Consider the following 25,877-nt stretch of genomic DNA (forward strand, 5'->3'; position numbering starts at 1 on the left):
AAAACAAAACAAAACAAAACAAAACCGAGTGGTATTAGAGCAACTTTGATTATTTAAATATTGTTATCTGGGCTCAGGGCTTCTACAAAACCAAATGAGGAGGAGCCTGGGAAACGTATGCCTTTAGGACCTAGGGGAAAGATAGTTGGAGGGTAGAGCAATAGAATGAAACAGTTTGAGTACAATCTAAAACTGTATGGTTTTGTGTTTTCCGTTGTCCTTGGCAAAGAATACCAGGTTGCAAACTTAAAAACAAAAAAAATTTATATATACACTCACACACACACACACACACACACGCACATACATATATTTTACTTTACCCGGAAAAACCAAATCGTTTTCACTTTAAAGAGAAGTAAAGTGTGAACCTCCGACCGTCATAAAAATACTTGATGCCATCCAGGCCCTAGAAATGGCCAGTTTGGGTTAGGGAGATGAAGATTTCTAAACAGTAGCTTTCACAAAATAAAATTAATTCCCCTTGAAGATTTGTCTTGAAATAAGTATATAGATTGATATTTTGAAAATCATGTCAACTTTTATTTTTGTTCTATTTTTATTTTTTGGCCACATCACACGGCATGCAGGATCTTAGTTCCCCGACCAGGGATCGAACCCCTGTCCCCTGCAGTAGAAGCGTGGAGTTCTAACCACTGGACTGCCAGAGAAGTCCCCATGTCAACTTTTAAATGTCCTAGAAGAATTTAAAATTTAATGGGCTCCTTCATTAATCTTTTGGTGATGAGAATAATCATCTTTTAACCTCTGTGATATGAAGAGCCAAACAGGGGTCTCTGTTTCAAAACTGAGCTTCAAATACTTTATGGTAGGCTCTGAGTTACCATTTTTGAATATAGTATGTTGTTCTCTTCTGATTATAAAATTATATTGGGTCCACTGTAAAAAAATTGGAATATGTAAAAAATATATAAAGAAGGAAAATGTTTAAATATCCAGAAATAAAGTTTCTTAACCTTTGGTGCATATTCCTCCAGTGTCATTTCTGTGCATATTCATTCATTGAATAAACCTTTATTGGGGATCTACTCTTTTTTTTTTTGCGGTACGCGGGCCTCTCACTGTTGTGGCCTCTCCCTGTGCGGAGCACAGGCCCCGGATGCGCAGGTTCAGCGACCATGGCTCACGGGCTTAGCCGCTCCGCGGCATGTGGGATCTTCCCGGACCGGGGCACGAACCCGCGTCCCCTGCATCGGCAGGCGGACTCTCAACCACTGCGCCACCAGGGAAGCCCAACATTTGGGTGTTTATCTTTTTGATTTTTTATCTGTAAGTATAGTTTATTCTTACAAAAATAGAGTCATATAACACTTTCTGTTTTGTGACTTTTTAAAAAAATTGAAGGATAGTTGATTTAGAATATTATAGTAGTTTCAGGTATACAGTATAGTGATTCAGCATTTTTATAGATTACTCTCCATTAAAAGTTATTACTAGATAATGGCTATAATTCCGTGCTATGCAATATACCCTTGTTGCTTATCTATTTTATACATAGTAGTTTGTATCTATTAATCCCACGCCCCTATTTTGCCCCTCCCCCCTCTGTTTTGTGACTTTACATTAATCAGGAATAGCTCTCCATAGCCAAACCTATGGATCTGTATTGTTGTTGTTTTTTAAATAAAATTATTTATTTATTTATGTCTAAGCTGGGTCTTTGTTGCTGCATGCGGGCTTTCTCTCGTTGCAGAGAAAGGGGGCTACTCTTTGTTTCGGTGCGCAGGCTTCTCATTGCGGCGGCTTCTCGTTGCAGAGCGTGGGCTCTAGGCGTGCGGACTTTAGTAGTTGTGGCTCGCGGGCTCTAGAGCACAGGCTCATTAGTTGTGGCACATGGGCTTACTTGCTCCACGGCATGTGGGATCTTCCCAGACCAGGGCTCGAACCCGTGTCCCCTGCATTGGCAGGTGGACTCCCAAACACTGCACCACCAGGGAAGCCCTGTATTGTTTTTTTATCTTGAAAGGGTTTACTAGTATTCAATCACATGGTTTTGCCATAGTTTATTTACTAGATTCTACTCAGTTTTTGGATATTTAGGTAGTTTGGTTTTTCCCTTTTCTGGTATTACTATTACAGAAATGCTATGATAATAAGTTCTATACACTTTCTTCATTCATCTCAAAATTTTCTTAAATAAATTCTTAGAAATGGAACTTCTCAAAGGGTATGCCCATTTAAGTCACTTTTTAATGTATATTGCCAACTTATCTCACACTGTTGTTGTATATACGTGTGTGCCTCTGCCCTCCAATAGAGTGGGGTTCAGTTAGGACAGAGCCTGTATCTTACTCATCATTATACCCCCAGTGCCTCATTCAGTGCTCAGCAAATACTAGAGGCTTAGTGTTGAATGAACAAGAAATTGGATTATTCGAACAAGCCTTCACTATATGGGCAAAATCTTGCCAATGTGGTCACAGATGCCCACGGTTGGTACTTGTGGCCTCTTCTGAATATCTATAGTCTAATTGGTAATAATATTTCAAATATTCATTTCTCAGAAGGAGTTGTTTTCTATACCACACAGAAAACAAAAAAATTATGCATTGAGTTTTCCTTAAAGCATGGAGGACGGTTAGTTGTAAAAATACATATCACCAGGGAATTTGTGTGCTTCAAACAAGGGTCAAGGGTGAGTGATTGAGTGAGAGAGTGAGTATGTGATATTTCAGAAACTTGTATTCTTTAGAAATGAGTTAGAACATCTTTCAGCTGAGATGGCTTTTATGAGAGCCATGCTAGGTCTCTTTCAGTGCCACAGTTTCTGATTTATACTCTTAACTAAATGTTTGATGGGGCTGGGTATCAGGTATGCCAAAGTAAACAGAGCAAAGAATGCAGGACTAAGTAGAAACAGTATAACCTGAGAGCCTCAGTAGGGAATTTCCCTCTCACTGGATTTCTTATTCCTGGTTAACACTGTAGTTTCTGTTCCAGACTTAAATTTATAACTTTTCTTTTTTAGCATTCATGCTTTCCATATATATAAATAATCCAGATTCAGTCCAGTATCGTCAGCCTTTTATGATGGTGAGGTACAGAAATATAGTGACTTGCCTAAGATTAGTCAATAATTTGGGAATCAAAGCAGAATAGTACCTCAAGCTAATAAAAACAAAAAGAATCTCCTCAGGAAAATCTGAGAAAGAAGAGCTGTGAGTGATGACTAGTCTTTCTGGATGTCAAAATATATTGTAAATCTACTATCATTAAAAGAGTTACAGTAGACACAAGACACCAGTGCATAAATCCAGAAAATATAATGTGTGAATTTACTACGTAGTAAAGTTAGCATTTTACATCAGGAAAAACTGGATTATTCAATGAATTGTTTGAAACAACTGGTTAACCATGTGAAAAAAAAGTTGAGGCTTTGAATTCCAGACGTATTACATATTTAATGTAAATAAAATATAAAGGTATCCAAAGGAAATATGAACTTAAAAAAATAGGGCAGGAAACAACTTTTTAAGCATAAAACAAGACTCAGAAGTCATAAGGAAAAGAATGAAAAATTTGACTGTACAAAAAAGTGAAATTCTGTCATGGAAAAATAAAACTATAAAAGACAAATGGCATAAAGTTGCATGTGGAGGGGGGTGACATTGGTAAGACAACAGACAAAGGGCTATTATATAAAGAGATCTTGTATATCAATAAGGAAGAGGCCAGTGACTTAATGGAAAATTTGGCTATGGATATGAACATGTAGTTCACAAAAATAAGGCTTATAAACATTATTCAACATTATTCAAAACTATGTAAACAAATAAAAAGAAAACAAAGTGTGATACATTTTTCACCTATGAGAGTGGCAAAGGTCAAAGTATGTTAGCAAGTATCTATTTATCACAAGTGGTTAGAAGGAGTGTGATTTGGTGCAAAGTCTTAGGACATTAGTTTGGCAATACCTATCAATTTAAAATGAAGACGTAAGAGTTTGACTATTGAGTTTATACTACAGACACATGTATGCAAAGATGTAAGCATAAGAATCTCATTGTAGCATTTTTTAATAGCAAACTATTAAAGACAACCTGCATACCTGTCAGTAGGGTGCTGGAAAAATAAATCATGGCACACAACACGATGGACTTTACTGTACCAGTAAAGATAAGGTGTTGTAAGTAAAGATCTCTGGTCTGTAAGTGAAAGGAAAAAAAAGTGGAAAGCAGTGGAAAAATTGTCTTTCTTCTCTACTCTGGCAGACTAATGCCCAACCCCATCACACATTTAAATACAGAGTGTAAATCATGAAACCACCTAAGCACTTAAGAGGACCTATCCTGTCTCTCCTAAAAGCCATTTCAGCTGGAAGATGTTCTATATTGTTTCTAAAGAATACAGATTTCTGAGATAACACACTCACTCACTGCCCTTGGCCCATGTTTCAAGATATATATCCATATTATATATATATATGTACACTATATATATATCCTTGTGTGTGTGTGTATGGAGGAAATACAGATGCATGTAAATGTTTTCATATGCATAGAAAATTTCTGGAATGATGAGACACAGGTTTTTCCTAGTAGTTGCCTCTGAGGAAGATGAATGTCCAGGGTGGTAGAAAAATCTACTTTTCATTGTATATACTTTTTTGTGGTTTGAATTTTTACTAATTGTATTTGTTTTTATTGCTGAATAAGATTAGCACAAACTTAGTGACTTAAAACAACATCTGTTTATTTATTGGCTCACAGTTTCCACGGGTCAGGAGTCAAGTATGATTTCTTACCTGGATCCTCTGCTCAGCATCTCACAAGCTGCAGTCAAAGTGTCAGCCATGGTTGCAGTTTCTCCTGAGGCTGGGGGTCCTTTCCAAGTTCCTGTGGTAGTTAGCTTTCATTTCCTCACAGTTGTTGAACTCCTGGTGGCTGGCTTCTTCCAGGCCAGCAAGAGAGTCTGATCTCTAGGTCCTCTTTTAAAGAGCTCTTTTTAAAGGGCTTACCTGATTAGGTGAGGTCCACCCAGGATAATCTCCCTTTTGATTCACTTAAAGTTAGTTTTAGGGACTTTAATTACATCTATTGACTAGAAGCAAGTGACAGGATTCCATGAAGCAGGAGTCACTGGGGTTTTAGAATTCTGCCGAACACACCAACATTACCAACTATAAGACCACCATCACCACCACAGCAATATCCAGTCCTTATGTAGAGCTTATTTCGTAGTGGACACAGTTCCAAACACTTTGCACATATTAAGTCACCTAATGATTAGCGCCATCCTATGAAGTAGGAACTGTTGTTACCTTCATTTTATAGATAAGGAAACAGGCATGAGGTTAAGTGATTTACCCCAGGTTGAAAGCTAGTAAGTCTTGGAGCTAGCATTGGAACCCAGGCATTCTATGTTCAGAGTTCTGTGTTCCTTACTACACTATGTATACATTTTTCAAATACAGTGGTAAAAAAATTTTTTGACTGAGGCTGCATAACAAATATGCCAACACTTGTGGCTTAAACAACCACAACATTGGGGAATTCCCTGGTGGACCTGTGGTCAGGACTCCATGCTTCCACTGCAGGGGGCACGGGTTCGATCCCTGGTCGGGAAACTAAGATCTCCTGCATGCCACGTGGGGTGGAAAAAAAAAAATCCGTGTTTATTTTGCTCATGAATCTGCACTTGAGGCAGTGGATGGCTCACATCTGCTCCACTCAGCATCACCTGGAGTAATTTGAAGGCTGGGAGCCTGAATCATCTGGAGGGCTTATTCCCATGCCTGGCAGTTCATGCTGGCTGTCAGCTGGGGACCTTGGTTGGTCTCTGCATGGGCCTCTCCATGGGACTAGTTTGTCTTCCTCACAGCCTGGTGGCTGGCTTCCAAGGAGTATCCCATGAGCAAGAGAGTGAACCAGGTGGAAGTTATATGGCCTTCTATGACTTGTCTTGGAAACTTATGCAGGTTCATTTCTATTGCATTCGATTACCTGGGGCAGTCACAAAGTTCTACACAGGTTGAAAGGAAGGAGAAATAGACTTTACCTCTCGATGGAAAGTGGCAAGGCTCTGGAAAAGCATGAGAACCTGAAATATTGCTGTGAACTGCCTCTAAATGGGTGATTAATGTATTCCTCTATCTCAGTGCTAGCTTGTACCCAAAGCACCCCAATAATTTAGCAATTCTTTAAAAGCATCAAAGGCCCCACAATCTTAAATAATAAAACATCAAAGTAATGTCCATCTTTCTTTTTCCTGTGTTTCTGCTCCTAGGTCACCTTTCTCCTTACATTTCCCTTAGGGTGGAGAACAAATGAAATTTTAAGCTCCCACCAGGTCTTTGCTGCTGGCTTTGAACCTGGATAATTATATTTTCCTTTTTTTGGCTGATATTTCAGGAAAGAGTCCTGAGTTAGGACTGTCAAGGACATGTCAGCGCGTATCTTCTAAGAAAATAGGGAAGGGTGAAATAGATATAACCCTTCAGTCATTCATTCAACAAAAATGTACAGGCATACCTTGGAGACACTGTGGGTTCTGTTCCAGACTCCACAATAGAGCAAGTACAACAATAAGGTGAGTCAAGCAAATTCTTTGGTTTCCTGGTGCATATAAAAGTTATGTTTAAACTATACTGTAGTCTATTAAGTAGGCAATAGCATTATGTCTAAAAAAACAATGTACATGCCTTAATTTTAAAACACTTTATTGCTAAAAAATGCTAACCATTATCGGAGCATTCAGGGAGTCATAGTAACTACAAAGATCACAGATCACGGGCCACCATAACATATAATAATGATGAAAAAGTTTGAAATATTGCGAGAATTACCAAAATGTGACATAGAGACACATAGAGTGAGCAAATGCTGGTGGGAAAATGGCACCAATGGACGTGCTCAACGCAGGGTTGCCAAAATCTTCAATCTGTCAAAAATGCAGTACACATCTGCAAAGTGCAATAAAGGGAGGTTTGTCTGTATTGAGTCCCCACCTTGTGTTGAGCACAGCTCTAGGGAAAGAGTAAGAGGTGCAGACAGCGTGTTTGCCCTCAAGGAATCCTTGCTGGTGGAGGGAGAGTGAAAGAAAATCAAAAATTACAATGTTAATTCCTGTGATAGGTTCTGTCCTATTCTGTTCCTCAGGGTGAGCCCTAGGTTACTCTGAAGTGGAGCAAATCAAAACAAGCAACCTTACAGGTCTTCGGTGAATCTTCGTCTTGTCTGGGATTGATGCTTCCTAGAACCCAAGTCCTCAAAAAGAAGGCTGCTCTTGCATTGGTAATGTAGTTCCCAAACTGTGTGCTGAGGCCCACCCAGGTGCTGAAACGAACTCTTAGAGGTGCTGTGGGATATTCTAAATTATTGAGAGACATACAAGGACAACTGTCAGATGCCACACAACTACCACTGTGAAGTCATTTGGATCCAACCAAATAACAGGCACTATTTGGTATTTCTTTTGGCCTAGTGGTATGTTGAAAAAAAAGTTTGGGAACCTCGAGTACCTCATCTATCAATTTTCCTGATACTTCCTGATATTTTTCTCCGCAGGGAACACATTGTTTGAGCCATTCCTTCTCAGGGGCAAGGCTTATCACCTGGGCCTCCTTCAGGGCCTTCTCCCTGGGCCTTCAGAGGGCATCCTCATTTCCCACCTCAGTGCCCCGTTTCCCTCCCAGCAGCCCTCTCCCCTCAGCGCTCTGCCATTTCACAGTCCTCCGCACAGGCGCTGGCACCTCCCTATGGAAATAATCAAGTCTCTGTCCTCACCAGTGCCTTGAGACTTGCAGATTTTGCATCCCCGTCCTTTCCTCCTCTGCCCAGTTACTGCTGCCCAGCAAAGGTGGGTGTGGGGAGAAGTTGTGCAGGGTTAGGGTTGGTTCAACACCCCAAGATTAATTCCCATGCGAACCCCTGGTGAGATGAGAAAGTCCTAACACTTTCATTCACATATCTCTGAACTGGTTTCTTGTTAATTAATATCCTGGGGCTGCTATACTAAGATAGCATTCGCCTTGCCAAGCATTCTGCATTGGTAACAAAGGGTGCACATCCAGATCTGCTCTAGTTACAAGACTTCTCCTCTGGACTTTGTAGTGGTGGTGGTGACGGGGAGTAGTAGGACCAGGAAAGCATTTAGCCTGCATCGTAGTTGATAGCCACAAAACAGAGGGAGGCAGAACACTTTACTGAAGTGGAACCCTAGCTCAACCTTGGAGGCTGAATTGAGAGGATTTAAATGATTTACTGATAGGACACACTTGTGGTGAGTCTTGAAGGGCGAGTAAGAGCTACCCTGACGCCTGAGTGGGGAAGGAAATGGCTTCCAGTCCAGCATGTGCACAAAGGTGTTGTGGAGCACGGTTCATTCCAGGCACCGCGGAGAGTCCAGTGCTCCATGTAAAGGGGCCAGACCCGAACCAAACAGCTGCAATCAGCGGGAGAGGGACCACATCCCTGGTTTGCTTAAGGTAGGGGTGATTTTGCTTACATAGTATTTCTAGTGTTTTATTCTTAGATTATGAGTAGCCAGATTCAGAGGCAAGTGGCACCGAGAACATAGGCTTCTTTTTTTTTTTTTAAATGTTGAGCCTTCTTTTAATTTATTTAATTTATTTTTGGCTGTGTTGGCTCTTCGTTTCTGTGCGAGGGCTTTCTCTAGTTGTGGTGAGCGGGGGCCACTCTTCATCGCGGTGCGCGGGCCTCTCACTGTCGCGGCCTCTCTCGTTGCGTAGCACAGGCTCCAGATGCGCAGGCTCAGTAGTTGTGGCTCACGGGCCCAGTTGCTCCGCAGCATGTGGGATCTTCCCAGACCAGGGCTCGAACCCGTGTCCCCTGCATTGGCAGGCAGATTCTCAACCACTGCGCCACCAGGGAAGCCCAAACATAGGCTTCTTATTGCTGTTGTGCCTCTAACCTCCAAAGTCCTTCATGGGAAGGCCGCATGATTACGTGACAGCAGTTAAAACGCAGGAGCTCTTGGATTGAGCTCCCAATTAGAGTCTCCAGGAAAAAAGGCAAACCTGATCATGCCAACCTCAGACTTAAACCTTTCAATGCTTCCACATTGCCCTCAACATAAATTCCCAACTTCTTAACAGGTAAACAAGGTTTTCCAGGCCCTAGTCATGGTCAGCTGACTGCCATCAACCCTCACCACTCTCCCACTTCAAACACCCTGCTCCAGGAATGCTGAATTACCTACAATCTGGAGTCTCGCCAGGCTTTTGTAAACACTGTTCCCTCTGCCTGTGGGGATCTTCCCACCCACCTCCCATCACCTCACTCTCACCTTCACTGGAGCTCTCCTGCTCTTCTTTTAGTTTCAGGGAACCCCCCTTTCTCCCATAGTGGGACCTCAGAGGCCCTGCACTTGCTTATTGCAGCACTTAACACGCTGTACTGAGATGTGCTGTCTCTTGTATGTCCCCACTACTAGCCTAGCTGTTCTTTTAATGTAGAGATTGTCATTTTCACCATTAGAACATTAGTTTTTAATTGAAAGTCTGCAACACAGCAGGAATACATTAAACATTTGTTTCAGAGCTGACTGAACTGGTGTCATGTGAGGGTAGGTACTGTGTTCATTTTCACCCAAAGGAATGCTGAGTGTTTTACTGGCTAAGAATTTTATGAATTTAATTAATTATTTTTTCCCCATGGAGAATAGAGAAAGGGTATGTATGAAGATTCAGTAGTTCCACATGGAAAAAATAAAGAGAAGTAACAACCAAAGGTGTTAATAGCAGGGGAGAAAAGGACATTATTATCCCAAGGTTAAACTTAACTCTGACAAGTTGGAGGTCATTTCCCCAGAAACTGAGGATGCCCATTACTAGGACAAGGAGATGAAGATTATAGAAAGAGCAGGAAGGGAGTCTTGGAAAGCACCTGGCTTATTCCTGATTGGCTTAAAAGAAGACGAATGACTTGTTCAAAGACACCAGGGCTAGAATCAAAGAGTAAGCAGAATAAATGGCCCCAAAGCTCTCTACATCCTAATCTCCGGAACCTGTGAATGTTACCTTACACAGCAAAAGAGGCTTTGCAAATGTGATTAAGAACCTTGAGATGAGGCGTTTATCCTGTATTATTCAGATGGACCCAATCTAATCACATGGGCCCTTAGAGCGGAGAATCTTCCCCAGCTGTGGTCAGAGGGAGACATGACTATGGATGGAGGATCAGAAAGATGCAATGTGAAAAGGAAGCTGACCTGCCATTGCAGATGGAATAAGGGCACCATGAGCCAAGGAGTGCAGGCGGCAACTAGAAGCTGAAAGAGGCAAGGAAGCTGAGCATCCCCTAGAGCCTCCAGGTGGAAGGCATCCCTGCTGATGTCTTGATTTTAGCCCAGTGAGACCTGTGTGGGATTTCTGACATACACAACAGTAAGATAATACATTTGTTTCAAACCACTGAGTTACAGTAATTTGTTACAGCATCAAGAGAAGAGTAATGTAGGCTACACACATTGTAAGCAGGCCAAATAGGCAGGCTTCCCATCTCTTGCCCATAATTTCTTCTCACTCTTCTGTAGTGTTCTTACCCTTTAGAGATCTTGTGGGAGTTATCTAATCCCATCTCACTTGGGTTGATATGTTGAGGTGGGAGCAGAGGGCTTGCGGAGTGATTTGCTCTGGGTCTCACACCCTAGAAATGGCAGAGCCCTTTCCAGAAAGATTGGCCTGGGGCTCATGCAACATTTTGTGAGTCCAGATTGACCAAAGGCAGCCTTGTGCCAATCAGTTTAGAATCTAGAGAAACGACACAGTCTTTGCTGGCCATGGAACAGGCCTAACACTGAGAGACTATTGTTATTGATTCTGGGCAAACAGCCACAGAGTTCCAGGAAGAGGGAAGTATGGTATTTACACATGGCTTTCCAAGCAGGGCCTCTGCCGCATACATTGTGGTCCTGATAGGATCTCTTATGAAACTTCAAAAAGCTCCAATTACTCCCTGCGATTGCGTGAAATAGCTCAGGGTAGCGAGGTTATGACCACTGTTATTTAGATATGCCACCCCTGTATGCGGTCTGTTATGTGACCACTATACCACATTTTTACACTTTATTTAACATCACCCAGACATTTATGGAAAATTTTCTCTGACTTCCACTTTATGTGCATGGTATCAATATTGCTAATCTGAGAACCTGGACAGTGCTTAAATTAAATCAAATGAATATTGAATGAGTAAGGATGTGTGAATTCAGATGGGTGCTTTCTTTGCGAGCTCACACAGGTATTTGAGGAATATCAGAGTGTTAGAGCCCTAATCTGACATTCCCCTCCTTTTCAGGCCATCATGGGGCAGATGGAATTGGAAGCCTGCCCAAACCTTGAAGCAGCATTAATTAGTGCTGCTGGGTATATAAGCCAAATAACTCCTTGCAAGATCAGTCAAAAGGGTAATATGCTTCAGAAATCCTTTGATTATTATCACGATCCCTGGGAAGTAAAGAAATGCCAAGGGACGCATGTGGCAATGCTTTGGATTTATGCAAAGTGCAAAGTAACTGTGGAGATTGATTATTAACAAGAGTTTCTCAGATCAGTGAAATGCTGTGAACTTCCTGGCTTGTGGCTGGATCTAACATGGGCAGATATTCTGAGGCTCGGCTTGTCTAGTACAATATTTGGGAAAAAATTGTTTGGCAGCGAGCAAAGTATTATTAAGTACCCAGTCAAAGTTAGACAGTATGAATTGTAGTAGGCCAAGTCAGCGTGGATCCATAACTACTTTAAAGACATGTAATCTAAAGGAGAACTGGGGAAAGCAGGCTATGGATTATTCTGGGTTGGCTAATTGGATAGCACACAAGAAAGTCTGGGGTATTAGGGTATTGACATAGTAACTTACACACTGCATATGTGGAGCCAGGACAGAATTAAATGTACCCAGAAGCGGGCTGGTGGACCTGCTGACAAGGGAAGGTTAAGAAAAATTAAACATATCAGTAAGGCAAAGAGTTGGCTCAATGAAGAGAAGGGAGGGGAGAAAAATGAAGTTAAACAGGATGTGTCTAGAGCAGTGGCTCTAAACGGATGCTTCCTGAACAGCAGCATCAATATCAATTGGGACCTTGCTGGAAATGCAAATTCTCAGGATGTACCAAGTCAAAATTCTGGGGTGGGCCTCAAGCAATCCCTGTTTTAACAAGCCTTATAGGTGATTCTGATGTATGTCAGTTTGAGAACTACTGGTTTAGAAAAAGGAAACAAAGTTGGAGCTCTCCTAGATGAGCAGTGTCACCTAAAGAGGAGGTACAGAGGCCTACTGTGCTGGTGGATGGCTGATATGATGTGATGAGAGTTAGTGGTACAGAAGAAGAGGGGACACTGAAGTCCCGATTTCAGGTGAGTCATCTGATGACTGAGGATAAAATCAAGGGTTAGAATAAAAGGGAAAAAAGTGATCCAGTAGCTCATATCATCAAAGAAGGTGAAACTGAGTCTTAGAGGGTAGCATGTGAGGGTGAAGAGGATTTGGAACGAATAATGAGATATCAAAGGAAGAAGACAGAACTGTGTTGGATAAATGGTTTAGCTGTGACAGTGGTGAGCAAGTACCAGAATAGCCCCTATTCCTCTCCCCTTCAGTTGGGAAAAATGGGAAAAACAAAGTAATTGTTCCACCAGCCAAAAGAGAAAGGAGTCAAGAAGTATGTGTCTGATTGGGAGAAAGAGGGTGGCTGCCTGGGAGAAGAGAGGTCTAAGTTAAAGAAAGGAGGTGAGGATAAATGGGAGTTTGAACTCATACAGAACGAGGTTCTTAGCCCACCGCTAAAAGAAAGTAGGCTTGGGATGAGTAGAAAATAGTTCAGTGGTGGAAGTTCTCCTGAGTAGCCAGCATAATGAACATGGCTCAAGAAAACAGTAGATCGGGAGGTCAGATCAGTGAAACAGCCAAGAGAGAACACTAAGTGAAAGGAGGACGTCTGGAGAATGGAGAAAACACACCCGTGCAAAGAAGATACACTCCAACTTTCAACATAAGTTGTATTGAAGCAAACTCTTTCTCTAAGAAAAGGGACAAAATGGCGGCATGGGAAGTTGCTTACTATATCTCTTGAGGTTACAACTACAGCTTTCAGAGACCACTTAGAGGACAAGGAACATTTCTGATGAGGTAGGAACAAGATGAAGATAAACCCACACTTAAAATTTTCAGTTATTGTTTAAGCAAGGACTCATGGTCAAAGTGAGTTCCCATTCTAATAAAGTTAGGACAACCCCCAAAATGTCAATGTGACATTCTTAAATAAGGCCTTATATTTTTATGATATTCATTTGTTTAATACGGAGAAATTAAAAAAGGGAGAGTTTTGTGATTTAGTCAGAAAGAGTTACACAACATATATGCTTTATTTCCAGGGATTTCTAAAATCATATGCTTTTTAAAAATCTCTACCTTAATCAAATTTACCCCCACTATATAATGTTTACTATTAAACCAACTAAATTGACAATAATTGCTCTCAAAAGACAATAATACATTGTAAGAGCTAATAAATTATAAAATATAACAGATTGCAACCAATTGCTTAACAACAAAAAGTAAAGAGGCTGACCCTTTATAACAATTTACAGAACTCTGTTTAACTTAATGAGAAAAATCTGCTTTGGATAAGGCACTGTTTCATCACTTCTCAGAGATTAAGGCACACAGTCACCAGCATTACAAACACAAATGTGTAAGAAAATCTGAAGACAGCAGCTGGTACAAATGCTACCAAAAAACAGGTGCCTTTGGGGCACTGATTGTTATGTCAAAGTATATTAAACTGTGCAAATGTAAAACTTACAGCAACTCAATTTTCCTTCTCTAATAAAGGTTAATCATTTTTAACAGAAGATATCCTGAAAGAACAAAGGAAAAAGCCAATTTCCTAAAACTACTTTTTTGAAAAAAAATTGTTTTGTCTCTTAGTATCAGCAAATTTTTAAAAAATGATTTAACTGGTATAATATTTTAGAATAGTATGTAAACAAATTGATAGCAACTAAAACAATTTTAATGGCACATTCAGGAGTTTACATTTGAAATGACATTGGTTAGGTCCTTTTTTGTGGATTTTATGGTTATGAGTCAAGTATCAATATTTTGTTAATGTTAATTTTAAACAAATATTTTGTTAAATTTAGTTATGTTTTTCAAAACAGTTAAAACTCCAACACATGAGATTTGAGAGCAAAGATAATGAAAAAATACTACTTTGGTAGAATGTTACTACAGTCAACATATTATAATAATTATTTCCTAAAGTTATTTCTGAAACAATAACCTAGGTCTAATGTTACTGTCTTTTAAGAATATTATAACATAAGTGCACAAAAGCAGTTTCTGCCAGTAATCACAACTCACTAAAGCACTTGGCAAATTAAACTTCAGTCAGGATCAAAATATATGAAATAAAGAAACGTTAGCATTCATTATACATCTTATAATTAATATAAGTACCTAACATGTTTTTAAAATTCACTTTAATGTTGGCTGTCATTATCTCAACCATTGGTTCTTTAAGACGGCCATATGGTTATCTCAGACATCAATATAATTTCCATGTTTTGAAGACATCACTTGGTTCGTCCCTGTGAAATACATAACGAATGAACAGATGTGAGGTAAAGATGATGTGATTATTACATAAAGCCAAAATGGCAAAGGAGAAGTTTCTCCAAATGGGCATATCCACAAGCCATGGCGAATTCCATCTCGAACATGGTGTGAGGTCCAGGATATAAATAACATCCAGGGAAGAAAGCACCATGAATCTTTGAGCTTGAAAAGGTGCATCGTAAACTTCAGGGTCAGAACCACAGCAGGTATCACAGTAGAACAGTGAAGGAAAGGTCTTCGTGGAAGAGTAATAGCAGCCTGCACAGGGAAAGCACGGTAGCTAGTATCATTTCCTTCTTGGCAAACAAAATTTTATAGCTGCTTCCTAATATTGTAACCATCTGTTTTCCTGCAGGCTATGGAAATGCAAAGGAAACATTTTCTATGCCACCTCCTCCAAAAACACTTTGCACTAAAAATGAAATCACAATCTCAGGAACATGTGATTAATTTTTAAAAGCTTCCTATTATTTACTTAGAAAAGTCACAATACAAACAATTTATATCCTAAATGTATGGTTAGTGTAAATTTGGAGTTTTAAAGAATTGTCTGGGACCTCTAAGAGCATTGAAAAAGTCTCACAACTGAATAAAATACTCTTCAATTAAACTTTTTAAAATTGAAGTATAGTTGATATATAATGTTATATTAGTTTCAGGTGTACAACATATATTTTTATTGATTATACTCCATTTAACGTTATTATAAAATACTGGTTATATTCCCTGTGCTGTACGTTACATCCTTGTATCTTAATTATTTTATACCTAATAGTCTGTACCTCTTAATCTCCTTCCCCTCTCTTGTCCCTCCCCCCACCCCATTCTTCAATTAATAAATGCATAAAAGATGAGTATTTTTGTTGTAACCATTTATATTAGCCTTGAATACTTTCAGAATTTATTTATAACAACATTTAGAGGCAGTATATTATTTTAAACAAGTATTTGAAAGTTGAGTTAAATAAACCAATAGCATTTCTAAACCATTGTAAAAATGTAATCAATATCTAAACAAGTGAAAATTTCAGGCTTAACACCTGAATGATCCATGAGTAAGGTTTCATTCTCACACATTCTAAAGGCTAATTTCCAACTAGATAATTTCTAATAAAAATAAAGCTGAAGATAGAGAAGATTGCCTGATTTGGAATCTCCCCACACATCTTCAAAAACACTACAGAACAACGACAAATAAAACTATACCAAGCCCCACTTAGCATAGCCAGAAGTCAGAGAATGCCCAAACGTCAATTACTCTAAAGTATTAAACACCAAGTCAGTGAGCACTCTCTCACACTCCCCCCTGAAGCCAAAAAAACCTGCATTGAAGAAAGATGACAGGAAATCTAAGATTGATCTAAAGTTACCACTAGAAAGAGAAAGTTCAACCCAAGTGTGGGGTCCTGGTACATAAGAGCACTAACTACACAGAAAGGACTTAAAAGTGGCCATGATTCAAGACTCTGAAAAGCATTAGTTTTCCAGGAGAAGATGGTACAAAGGAAGGGAGAGGTAGCCTTTGGAGACTCGGGTGGTAAAGGGAAAAAAGAAGGAGTAAAGGCAAAAGTCAGGTTCCTATTTTTTAAAAAATAGAGGACACAACCTTCCCACCACATTAAAAAAAAAATCATCCATTAAAGAGACTGTACCTTGCAACACTGTCAAATCAGACCAACCTTAAACTGGGTATCTTGTAAAGCCACTCCTTAAACCAGTATTCTTTAATCCCCACCTACCCGCTGAACATCAAAGAGTTTATTTATTCTACATTCCTAATTCCCTCTCCCTACTCCTCCACATTTTTAGTTGTTTTATTTTTACATTGTCAGAACACATAACATTTCTGTATTATGCCATTTTAGCCTCCACCTTTGTTTTTAAGTTATATACCCACAATATATCATGCTCCTCAATAGCAGCGTGGGATGGGGGGCAGGATGGGCTACAGTAATCAGTACTTGGAGGAGAGCAATAGCCTCATGTTGAGATGATTAGCAGTTGTGCTCTGGATGTGTGGAGGGATACCAACTTCACAATTTCATTTGTGAAGTCTATTTATATTAATAGTTGCTAAGGAAGAAACAAGAAGTTTCTGTTTCTTGCCTAATTTCTAAAATATTCATGCAAATTTTCCATTCATAGATAAATAATAAAACAAAGACATATCATAAAATTATACAAGTAAAAATAGATATCTTAAAAATAGAAGTAGCTACCCACCACCAGTCCCTCCCATCAGGAAGCTTGCACAAGCCTCTTAGATAGCATCATCCATCAGAGGGCAGACAGCAGAAGCAAGGAGAACTACAATTTTGCAGCCTGTGGAAGGAAAGCCACATTCACAGAAAGATAGACAAAATGAAAAGGGAGAGGACTATGTACCAGATGAAGGAACAAGATGAAACTGCAGAAAAATAACTAAATGATGTGGAGATAGGCAACCTCCCAGAAAAAGAATTCAGAATAATGACACTGAAGATAATCCAGGACCTCGGACAAAGAATGGAGGCAAAGATTGAGAGGATGCAAGAAATGTTTAACAAAGACCTAGAAGAATTAAAGAATAAACACCTAGAAGAATTAAAAACAAACAGAGATGAACAATACAATAACTGAAGTGAAAGATACACTAGAAGGAATCAATAGCAGCATAACTGAGGGAGAAGAACGGATAAGTGACCTGGAAGACAGAATGGTAGAATTCACTGCCGTGGAACAGAATAAAGAAAATAAGAATGAAAAGAAATGAAGACAGCCTAAGAGACCTCTGGGACAACATTAAATTCAACAATATTCACATTATAGGGGTCCCAGAAGGAGAAGAGAGAGAGAAAGGACCCAAGAAAATATTTGAAGAGATTATTGCCGAACACTTCCCTAACATGGGAAAGGAAATAGCCACCCAAGTCCAGGAAGCACAGAGAGTCCCAGGGAATATAAACCCAAGGAGAAACATGCTGAGACACATAGTAATCAAATTGACAAAAATTAAAGAAAAATTATTAAAAGCAACGAGGGAAAAATGACAAATAACATACAAGGGAACTCCCATAAGGTTAACAGCTGATTTCTCAGCAGAAACTCTACAAGCCAGAAGGGAGTGGCACAATATATTTAAAATGATGAAAGGGAAGAACCTACAACCAGGATTACTCTAACTGGCAAGGATCTCATTAAGATTTGACAGAGAAATCAAAATCTTTACAGACAAGCAAGAGCTAAGAGAATTCAGCACCACCAAACCAGCTCTACAACAAATGCTAAAGGAACTTCTCTAAGTGGGAAACACAAGAGAAGAAAAGGACCTACAAAATCAAACCCAAAACAATTAAGAAAATGGTAAAAGGAACATACATATCGATAATTACCTTAAACGTAAATGGATTAAATGCTCCAACCAAAAGACACAGGCTCGCTGAATGGATACAAAAACAAGACCCATATATACGCTGTCTAAAAGAGGCCCACTTCAGACCTAGGGACACATACAAACTGAAAGTGAGGGGATGGAAAAAGATATTCCATGCAAATAGAAATCAAAAGAAAGCTGGAGTAGCAATACTCATATCAGACAAAATAAAATAAAGGATGTTACAAGAGACAAGGAAGGACACTACATATGATCAAGGGATCAATCCAAGAAGAAGATATAACAATTATAAATATGTATGCACCCAACATAGGAGCTCCTCAATACATAAGGCAACTACTAACAGCTATAAAACAGGAAATCGACAGTAACACAATAATAGTGGGGGACTTCAACATCTAACTTACATCAATGGACAGATCATCCAGACAGAAAATTAATAAGGAAACACAAGCTTTAAATGACACAATAGACCAGATAGATTTAATTGATATTTATAGGACATTCCATCCAAAAACAGCAGATTACACTTTCTTCTCAAGTGCACACAGAACATTCTCCAGGACTGATCGCATCTTGGGTCACAAATCAAGCCTCAGTATATTTAAGAAAATTGAAATCATATCAAGCATCTTTCTGACCACAACGCTATGAGATTAGAAATCAATTACAGGGGAAAAAACATAAAAAACACAAACATATGGAGGCTAAACAATACATAACTAACTAACCAAGAGATCACTGAAGAAATCAAAGAGGAAATAAAAAAATACGTAGAGACAAATGACAATGAAAACACGATGATCCAAAACCTATGGGGTGCAGCAAAAGCAGTTCTAAGAGGTAAGTTTATGCCAATACAAGCCGACCTCAAGAAACAAGAAAAATCTCAGCTAAACAATCTAACCTTACACCTAAAGGAACTAGAGAAAGAAGAACAAACAAAACCCAAAGTTAGTAGAAGGAAAGAAAACATAAAGGTCAGAGCAGAAATAAATAGGCCTTACCTGGTGGCGCAGTGGTCAAGAATCCACCTGCCAAGGCAGGGTACACGGGTTCAAGCCCTGGCCCGGGAAGATCCCACATGCCACGGGGCAACTAAGCCCAGGCACCACAACTATGGAGCCTGAGCTCTAGAGCCCACAAGCCACAAGTACTGAGCCCACGTGCCAGAACTACTGAAGCCTGCGTGCCTAGAGCCTGTGCTCTGCAACAAGAGAAGCCACAACAATGAGAAGCCTGCAGACTGCAATGAAGAGTAGCCCCCGCTCACCACAACTAGAGAAAGCCTGCACAGCAACGAAGACCCAACACAGGCATGCATAAATAAATAAATAAAAGAAATGAAATAGAAACAAAGAAAACAATATCAAAGATAAATAAAACTAAAAGCTGGTTCTTTGAGAAGATAAACAAAATTGATAAACCTTTACCCAGACTCATCAAGAAAAAGAGGGAGAGGACTCAAATCAATAAAATTAGAAATGAAAGAGGAGAAGTTACAACAGACACTGCAGAAATACAAAGCAGCATAAGAGACTACTACAAGCAACTCTATGCCAATAAAATGGACAACCTGGAAGAAATGGACAAATCCTTAGAAAGGTAAAACCTTCTAAGACTGAACCAGGGAAAAATAGAAAATATGAACAGATCAATCACAAGTAATGAAATTGAAACCGTGATTAAAAATCTTCCAACAAACAACAGTCCAGGACCAGATGGCTTCACAGGTGAATTCTATCAAACATTTAGAGAAGAGCTAACACCCATCCTTCTCAAGCCTTCCAAAAAATTGCAGAGAAAGGAACACTCCCAAACTCATTCTATGAGGCCACCATCACCCTGATACCAAAACCAGAAAAAGATACTACAAAAAAAGAAAATTACAGGGCTTTCCTGGTGGCGCAGTGGTTGAGAGTCCACCTGCCATTGCAGTGGACATGGGTTCATGCCCCGATCTGGGAAGATCCCACATGCTGCAGAGCGGCTAGGCCCATGAGCCATGGCCGCTGAGCCTGTGCGTCCGGAACTTGTGTTCCGCAACGGGAGAGGCCACAACAGTGAGAGGCCCGTGTACCACACACACACACACACACACACACACACACACACACACACAAATTACAGACCAATATCACTGATGAATATAGATGCAAAAATCCTCAACAGAATACTAGCAAACAGAATCCAACAACACATTAAAAGGATCATACACCATGGTCAAGTAGGGTTTATCCCAGGAATGCAAGGATTCTTCAATATATGCAAATCAATCAATGTGATACACCATATTAACAAACTGAAGAATAAAAACCATATGATCATCTCAATAGATGCAGAAAAAGCTTTTGACAAAATTCAACACCCATTTATGATAAAAACCCTCCAGAAAGTGGGCATAGAGGGAACCTACCTCAACATAATAAAGGCCATATATGACAAACGCACAGCAAACATCATTCTCAATGGAAAAAAACTGAAAACATTTCCTCTAAGATCAGGAACAAGGCAAGGATGTCCACTCTTGTCACTATCATTCAACATAGTTTTGGAAGTCCTAGCCACGGCAATCAGTGAAGAAAAAGAAATAAAAGGAATACAAATTGGAAGAGAAGAAGTAAAACTGTCACTGTTTGCAGATGACATGATACTATACATAGAGAATCCTAAAGATGTCACCAGAAAACTACTAGAGCTAATCAATGAATCTGGTAAAGTTGCAGGCTACAAAATTAATGCACAGAAATCTCTTGCATTCCTGTACACTAACAATGAAGGATCAGAAAGAGAAATTAAGGAAACAATCCCATTCACCATTGCAACAAAAAGAATAAAATACCTAGGAATAAACCTACCTAAGGAGGTAAAAGACCTGTACTCAGAAAACTATAAGACACTGATGAAAGAAATCAAAGATGACACAAACAGATGGAGAGATATACCATGTTCTTGGATTGGAAGAATCAATATTGTGAAAATGACTATACTATCCAAAGCAATCTACAGATCCGATGCAATCCCTATCAAGTTACCAATGGCATATTTTACAGATCTAGAAAAAAAAATCTTAAAATTTCTTTGGAGACACAAAAGACCCCGAATAGCCAGAGCAGTCTTGAGGGAAAAAAAAACAGAGCTGGAGGAATCAGACTCCCTGACTTCAGACTATACTACAAAGCTACAGTAATCAAGACAGTATGGTACTGGCACAAAAACAGAAATATAGATCAATGGAATAGGATAGAAAGCCCAGAGATAAACCCAAACACCTATGGTCAACTAATCTATGACAAAGGAGGCAAGGATATACAATGGAGAAAAGACAGTCTCTTCAATAAGTGGTGCTGGGAAAACTGGACAGCTACATGTAAAACAATGAAATTAGGACACTCCCTAACACCACCCACAAAAATAAACTCAGAATGGATTAGAGACCTAAATGTAAGACTGGACACTATGAAACTCTTAGAGGAAAACATAGGGAGAACACTCTTTGACATAAATCACAGCAGGATCTTTTTTTTATCCACCTCCTAGAGTAATGGAAATAAAAACAAAAATAAACAAATGGGACCTAATGAAACTTAAAAGCTTTTGCAAAGCAAAGGAAACTACAAACAAGGGAAAAAGAGAACCCTCAGATGGGAGAAAATATTTGCAAATGAATCAACGGAAAAAGGATCAATCTCCAAAATATATAAACAGCTCATGCAGCTCAATATTAAAAAAAAAAAAAAAAGAATCAAAAATGGGCAGAACACCTAAATAGACATTTCTCCGAAGAAGACACACAGATGGCCAAGAAGCACATGAAAAGCTGCTCAACAGCACTAATTATTAGAGAAATGCAAATCAAAACTACAATGAGGTATCACTTCACACCAATCAGAATGGCCATCATCAGAAAATCTACAAAAATAAATGCTGGAGAGGGTGTGGAGAAAATGGAACCCTCTTGCACTGTTGGTGGGAATGTAAATTGATACAGTCACTATGGAGAACAGTACAGAGGTTCCTTTAAAAACTAAAAATAGAACCACCATACGACCCAGCAATCCCACTACTGGGCATATACCCTGAGAAAACCGTAATTCAAAAAAGACAGTACCACAATGTTCATTGCATCACTATTTACAATCACCAGGACATGGAAGCAACCTAAGTGTCCATCAACAGATGAATGGATAAAGAAGATGTGGCATATATATACAATGGAATATTACTCAACCATAAAAAGAAATGAAATTCAGTTATTTGTAGTGGGGTGGATGGACCTAGAGTTTGTCATACAGAGTGAGGTAAGTCAGAAAAAGAAAAACAAATACCGTATGCTAACACATATATTTTGAATCTAAAAAAAAAAGTTCTGAAGAACCCTGGGGCAGGACAGGAATAAAGATGCAGACATAGAGAATGGACTTGAGGACACGGGGACAGGGAATAGTAGGCTGGGACGAAGTGAGTGAGTGGCATTGACATATATACACTACGAAATGTAAAACAGATAGCTAGTGAGAAGCAGCTGCATAGCACAGGGAGATCACGTCTGTGCTTTGTGACCACCTAGAGGGGTGGGATAGGGACGGTGGGAGGGAGACACAAGAGGGAGGGGATATGGGGATATGTGTATACATATAGCTGATTCATTTTGTAATACAACAGAAACTAACACAACATTGTAAAGCAATTATACTCCAATAAAGATGTTAAAATATAAGGATCAATACATGCAGTATGCTATACTTTATGTACAGTATCTCATTTAATCCTAGAAATAGCCCTATGAGTTAGGGATTATTTTATAGAGGAGGAAACTGGGACTTAGAGAGACTAAGTAACTTCCCCACAGTGTGCAGTTATCAAGTGGCAGAGTTGGAATCTAATACTGGATCTGCCTGACTCTATGGCTCATATTCTTAACACTACTGCTTATCAATGAATCAGGGAATAAATACAGTATACAGCCTAAATGTTTTTTAAGAATTACAATAGAAATACTTAAATTCTAGATGAATGCATTTATAAATTACACTTTTCCTTTTTTGTTTTTGTTTCTAATTGAAGTACAGTTGATTTACAATGTTGTGTTAGCTTCAGGTATACAAGAAAGTGATTCAGTTATACACATATATTTATTCATTTTCAGATTATTTTCCATTATAGGTTATTACAAGATATTGAATATAGTTCCCTGTGCTCTACAGTATGTCTTTGTTGTCTATCTATTCAATATTTTCTATATAGTAGTGTGTATCTGTTAATCCCAAACTCCTTATTTATCCCTTCCTCCCCCACCTTTCCCCTTGGATAACCATAAGTTGGTTTTCTATGTCTGTGAGTCAATTACTGTTTTGTAAATAAGATCATATCGTTTTTTTAAGGTTCCACATATAAGTGATGTCATATATTTGCCTTTCTCTGTCTGACTTCACTTAGCATGATAATCTCTAGGTCCATCCATACTGCTGCAAATGACATATTCCATTGTGTGTGTGTATACACACACACACACACACACACACACACATATACATACACCACATCTTCTTTACCCATTCTTCTTTCGATGGACATTTAGGTTGCTTCCATGTCTCGGCTATTGTAAATACTGCTACTATGAACACTGAGGTGCATATATCTTTTCAAATTAGAGTTTTCATCTTTTCTGGATATACGCCCAGGAGTGGGATTGCAGGATCATGTGGTAGCTCTATTTTTAGTTTTTAATGGAAACTTCATATTGTTCTCCATAGTGGCTACACAATTTACATTCTTACCAACCTTTTCTCCACATCATCACCAACATTTGTTATTCGTAATCTTTTTCATGATATTCTAACAGGTGTGAGGTGATATCTCACTGTGGTTTTGATTTGCATTTCCCTGATATTTAGCAATGTTGAGCATCTTTTCATGTGCCTGTTGGCCACCTGCATTTCCTCTTTGGAAAAGTGTCTATTCAGTTCTTCTGCTCATTTTTTGATTGGGTTGTTTGTTTTTTTGATATTGAGCTATGTGAGGTATTTATACATTTTGGAAATTAATCCCTTGTCAGTTGCATCGTTTGCAAATATTTTCTCTTATTCCATAGGTTGTTTTTTCATTTTGTTTACAATTTCCTTTGCTGTATGAAAGTTTTTAAGTTTAATTAGGTCCAACTTGTTTATCTTTGCTTTTATTTCCACTACTGTAGGAGACAGACCCAAAAAAATACTGGTGTGATATAATGTCAAAGTGTGTTCTGCCTATGTTTTCCTCTACAAGTTTTATAGTATTTGGTCTTATATTTAGGTCTTTAATCCATTTTGGGTTTATTTTTGTATATGGTGTTAGAAAATGTTCTAATTTCATTCTTTCACATGTAGCTGTCAAGTTTTCCCAGCACCACTTACTGAAAAGACTGCCTTTTCTCCCTTGTATATTCTTGCCTCCTTTGTGGTAGATTAATTGAGCATAAGTGCATGGGTTTATTTCTGGGCTATCCTGTTCCATTGATCTATGTGTTTGTTTTTGTGTCAGTACCATACTGTTTTGATTACTGTAGTTTGCAGTATAGGCCGAAGTCATGGAGCCTGATGCCTCCAGCTCTGTTCTTCTTTCTCAAGACTGTCTTGGCTAATCGGGGTCTTTTGTGTTTCCAGACAAATTTTAAAATGATTTGTTCTAGTTATGTGAAAAATGCCATTGGTATTTTATAGGGATTGCATTGAATCTGTAGATTGCCTTGGATAGTATGGTCATTTTAACAATATTGATTTTGTAATCCAAGAACATGGCATATCTTTCCATCTGTTTGTGTCATCTTCAATTTATTTCATCAGGGTCTCATAATTTTCTGAGTACAGATCTTTTGCCTCTTTAGATAGGTTTATTCCTAGGTATTTTATTCTTTTTGATGTGATGGTAAATGGAATTGTTTCTTTTTTTCTCTTTTATATTTCATTGTTAGTGTATAGAAATGCAATATATTTCTGTATATTAATTTTGTATCCTGCAACTTTACTGAATTCATTGACGAGCTTTAGTAGTTTTCTGGTGGCATGTTTAGGAATTTCTATGTATAGTATCATGTCATCTGCAAACACTGACAGCTTTACTTCTTTCCAGTTTGGATTCCTTTTATTTCCTTTTCTTCTCTGATTGCTGTGATTAGGATTTCCAAAACTATGTTGAATAAAAGCAGCAAGAGTGGACATCCTTGTCTTGTTCCTGATCTTAAAGGAAACGCTTTCAGCTTTTCAGCATTGACTATGATGTTAGCTGTGGGTTTGTCATGTACGGCCTTTATTATGTTGAGGTATGTTCCCTCTATGCCCACTTTCTGGAGAATTTTTTAATAATATATATAGAATTTTATCAAAAGCTTATTCTGCATCTATTGAGATGATCATATGGTTTTTATTTTTCAGTTTGTTAATGTGGTGTATCACACTGATTGATTTGTGGATATTGAAAAATCATTGCATCCCTAGGATAAATCCACTTGATCATGGTGTATGGTCCTTTTAATGTATTGTTGGAGTCAGTTTGCTAGTATTTTGTTGATGATTTTTACATCTATGTTCATCAGTGATACTGGCCTGTAATTTTCTTTTTTTGTGGTATCTGTGTCTGGTTTTGGTATCAGGGTGATGGTGGCCTCATAGAATGAGTTTGGAAGTATTCTTTCTTCTGCAATTTTTTGGAACAGTTTCAGAAGGATAGGTGTTAACTTTTCTCTATTTGTTTGGTAGAATTAACCTGTGAAGCCAACTAATCCTGGACTTTTGTTTGTTGGGAGTTTTTTTTTTTTAATTTATTAATTAATTTATTTAGGCTGCGCCGGGTCATAGCTGCAGCACATGGGATCTTCGCTGCAGCATGCGGGATCTTTAGTTGCGGCATGTGGGATCTTTTAGTTG

General features: G+C 38.8%; 1 protein-coding gene across 1 annotated transcript in view; it reads right to left on the bottom strand.

Moving 5' to 3' along the window:
* Positions 1-14,429: 14,429 nt before the first annotated feature.
* The window catches only part of TMEM267 (transmembrane protein 267), a 20,143-nt gene continuing 8,695 nt past the window's right edge, over positions 14,430-25,877 (bottom strand). The window contains exon 3 of the mRNA XM_029218265.1: positions 14,430-14,858. Within this exon, the coding sequence (XP_029074098.1) occupies positions 14,523-14,858 (336 nt within the window). The 3' untranslated portion in view covers positions 14,430-14,522. The remainder of the gene's footprint in view (positions 14,859-25,877) is intronic.

Source organism: Monodon monoceros, unplaced genomic scaffold, assembly GCF_005190385.1.
Source record: "Monodon monoceros isolate NGI ecotype Baffin Bay Population unplaced genomic scaffold, NGI_Narwhal_1 Super_Scaffold_12, whole genome shotgun sequence".
Lineage (NCBI taxonomy): Eukaryota > Metazoa > Chordata > Mammalia > Artiodactyla > Monodontidae > Monodon > Monodon monoceros.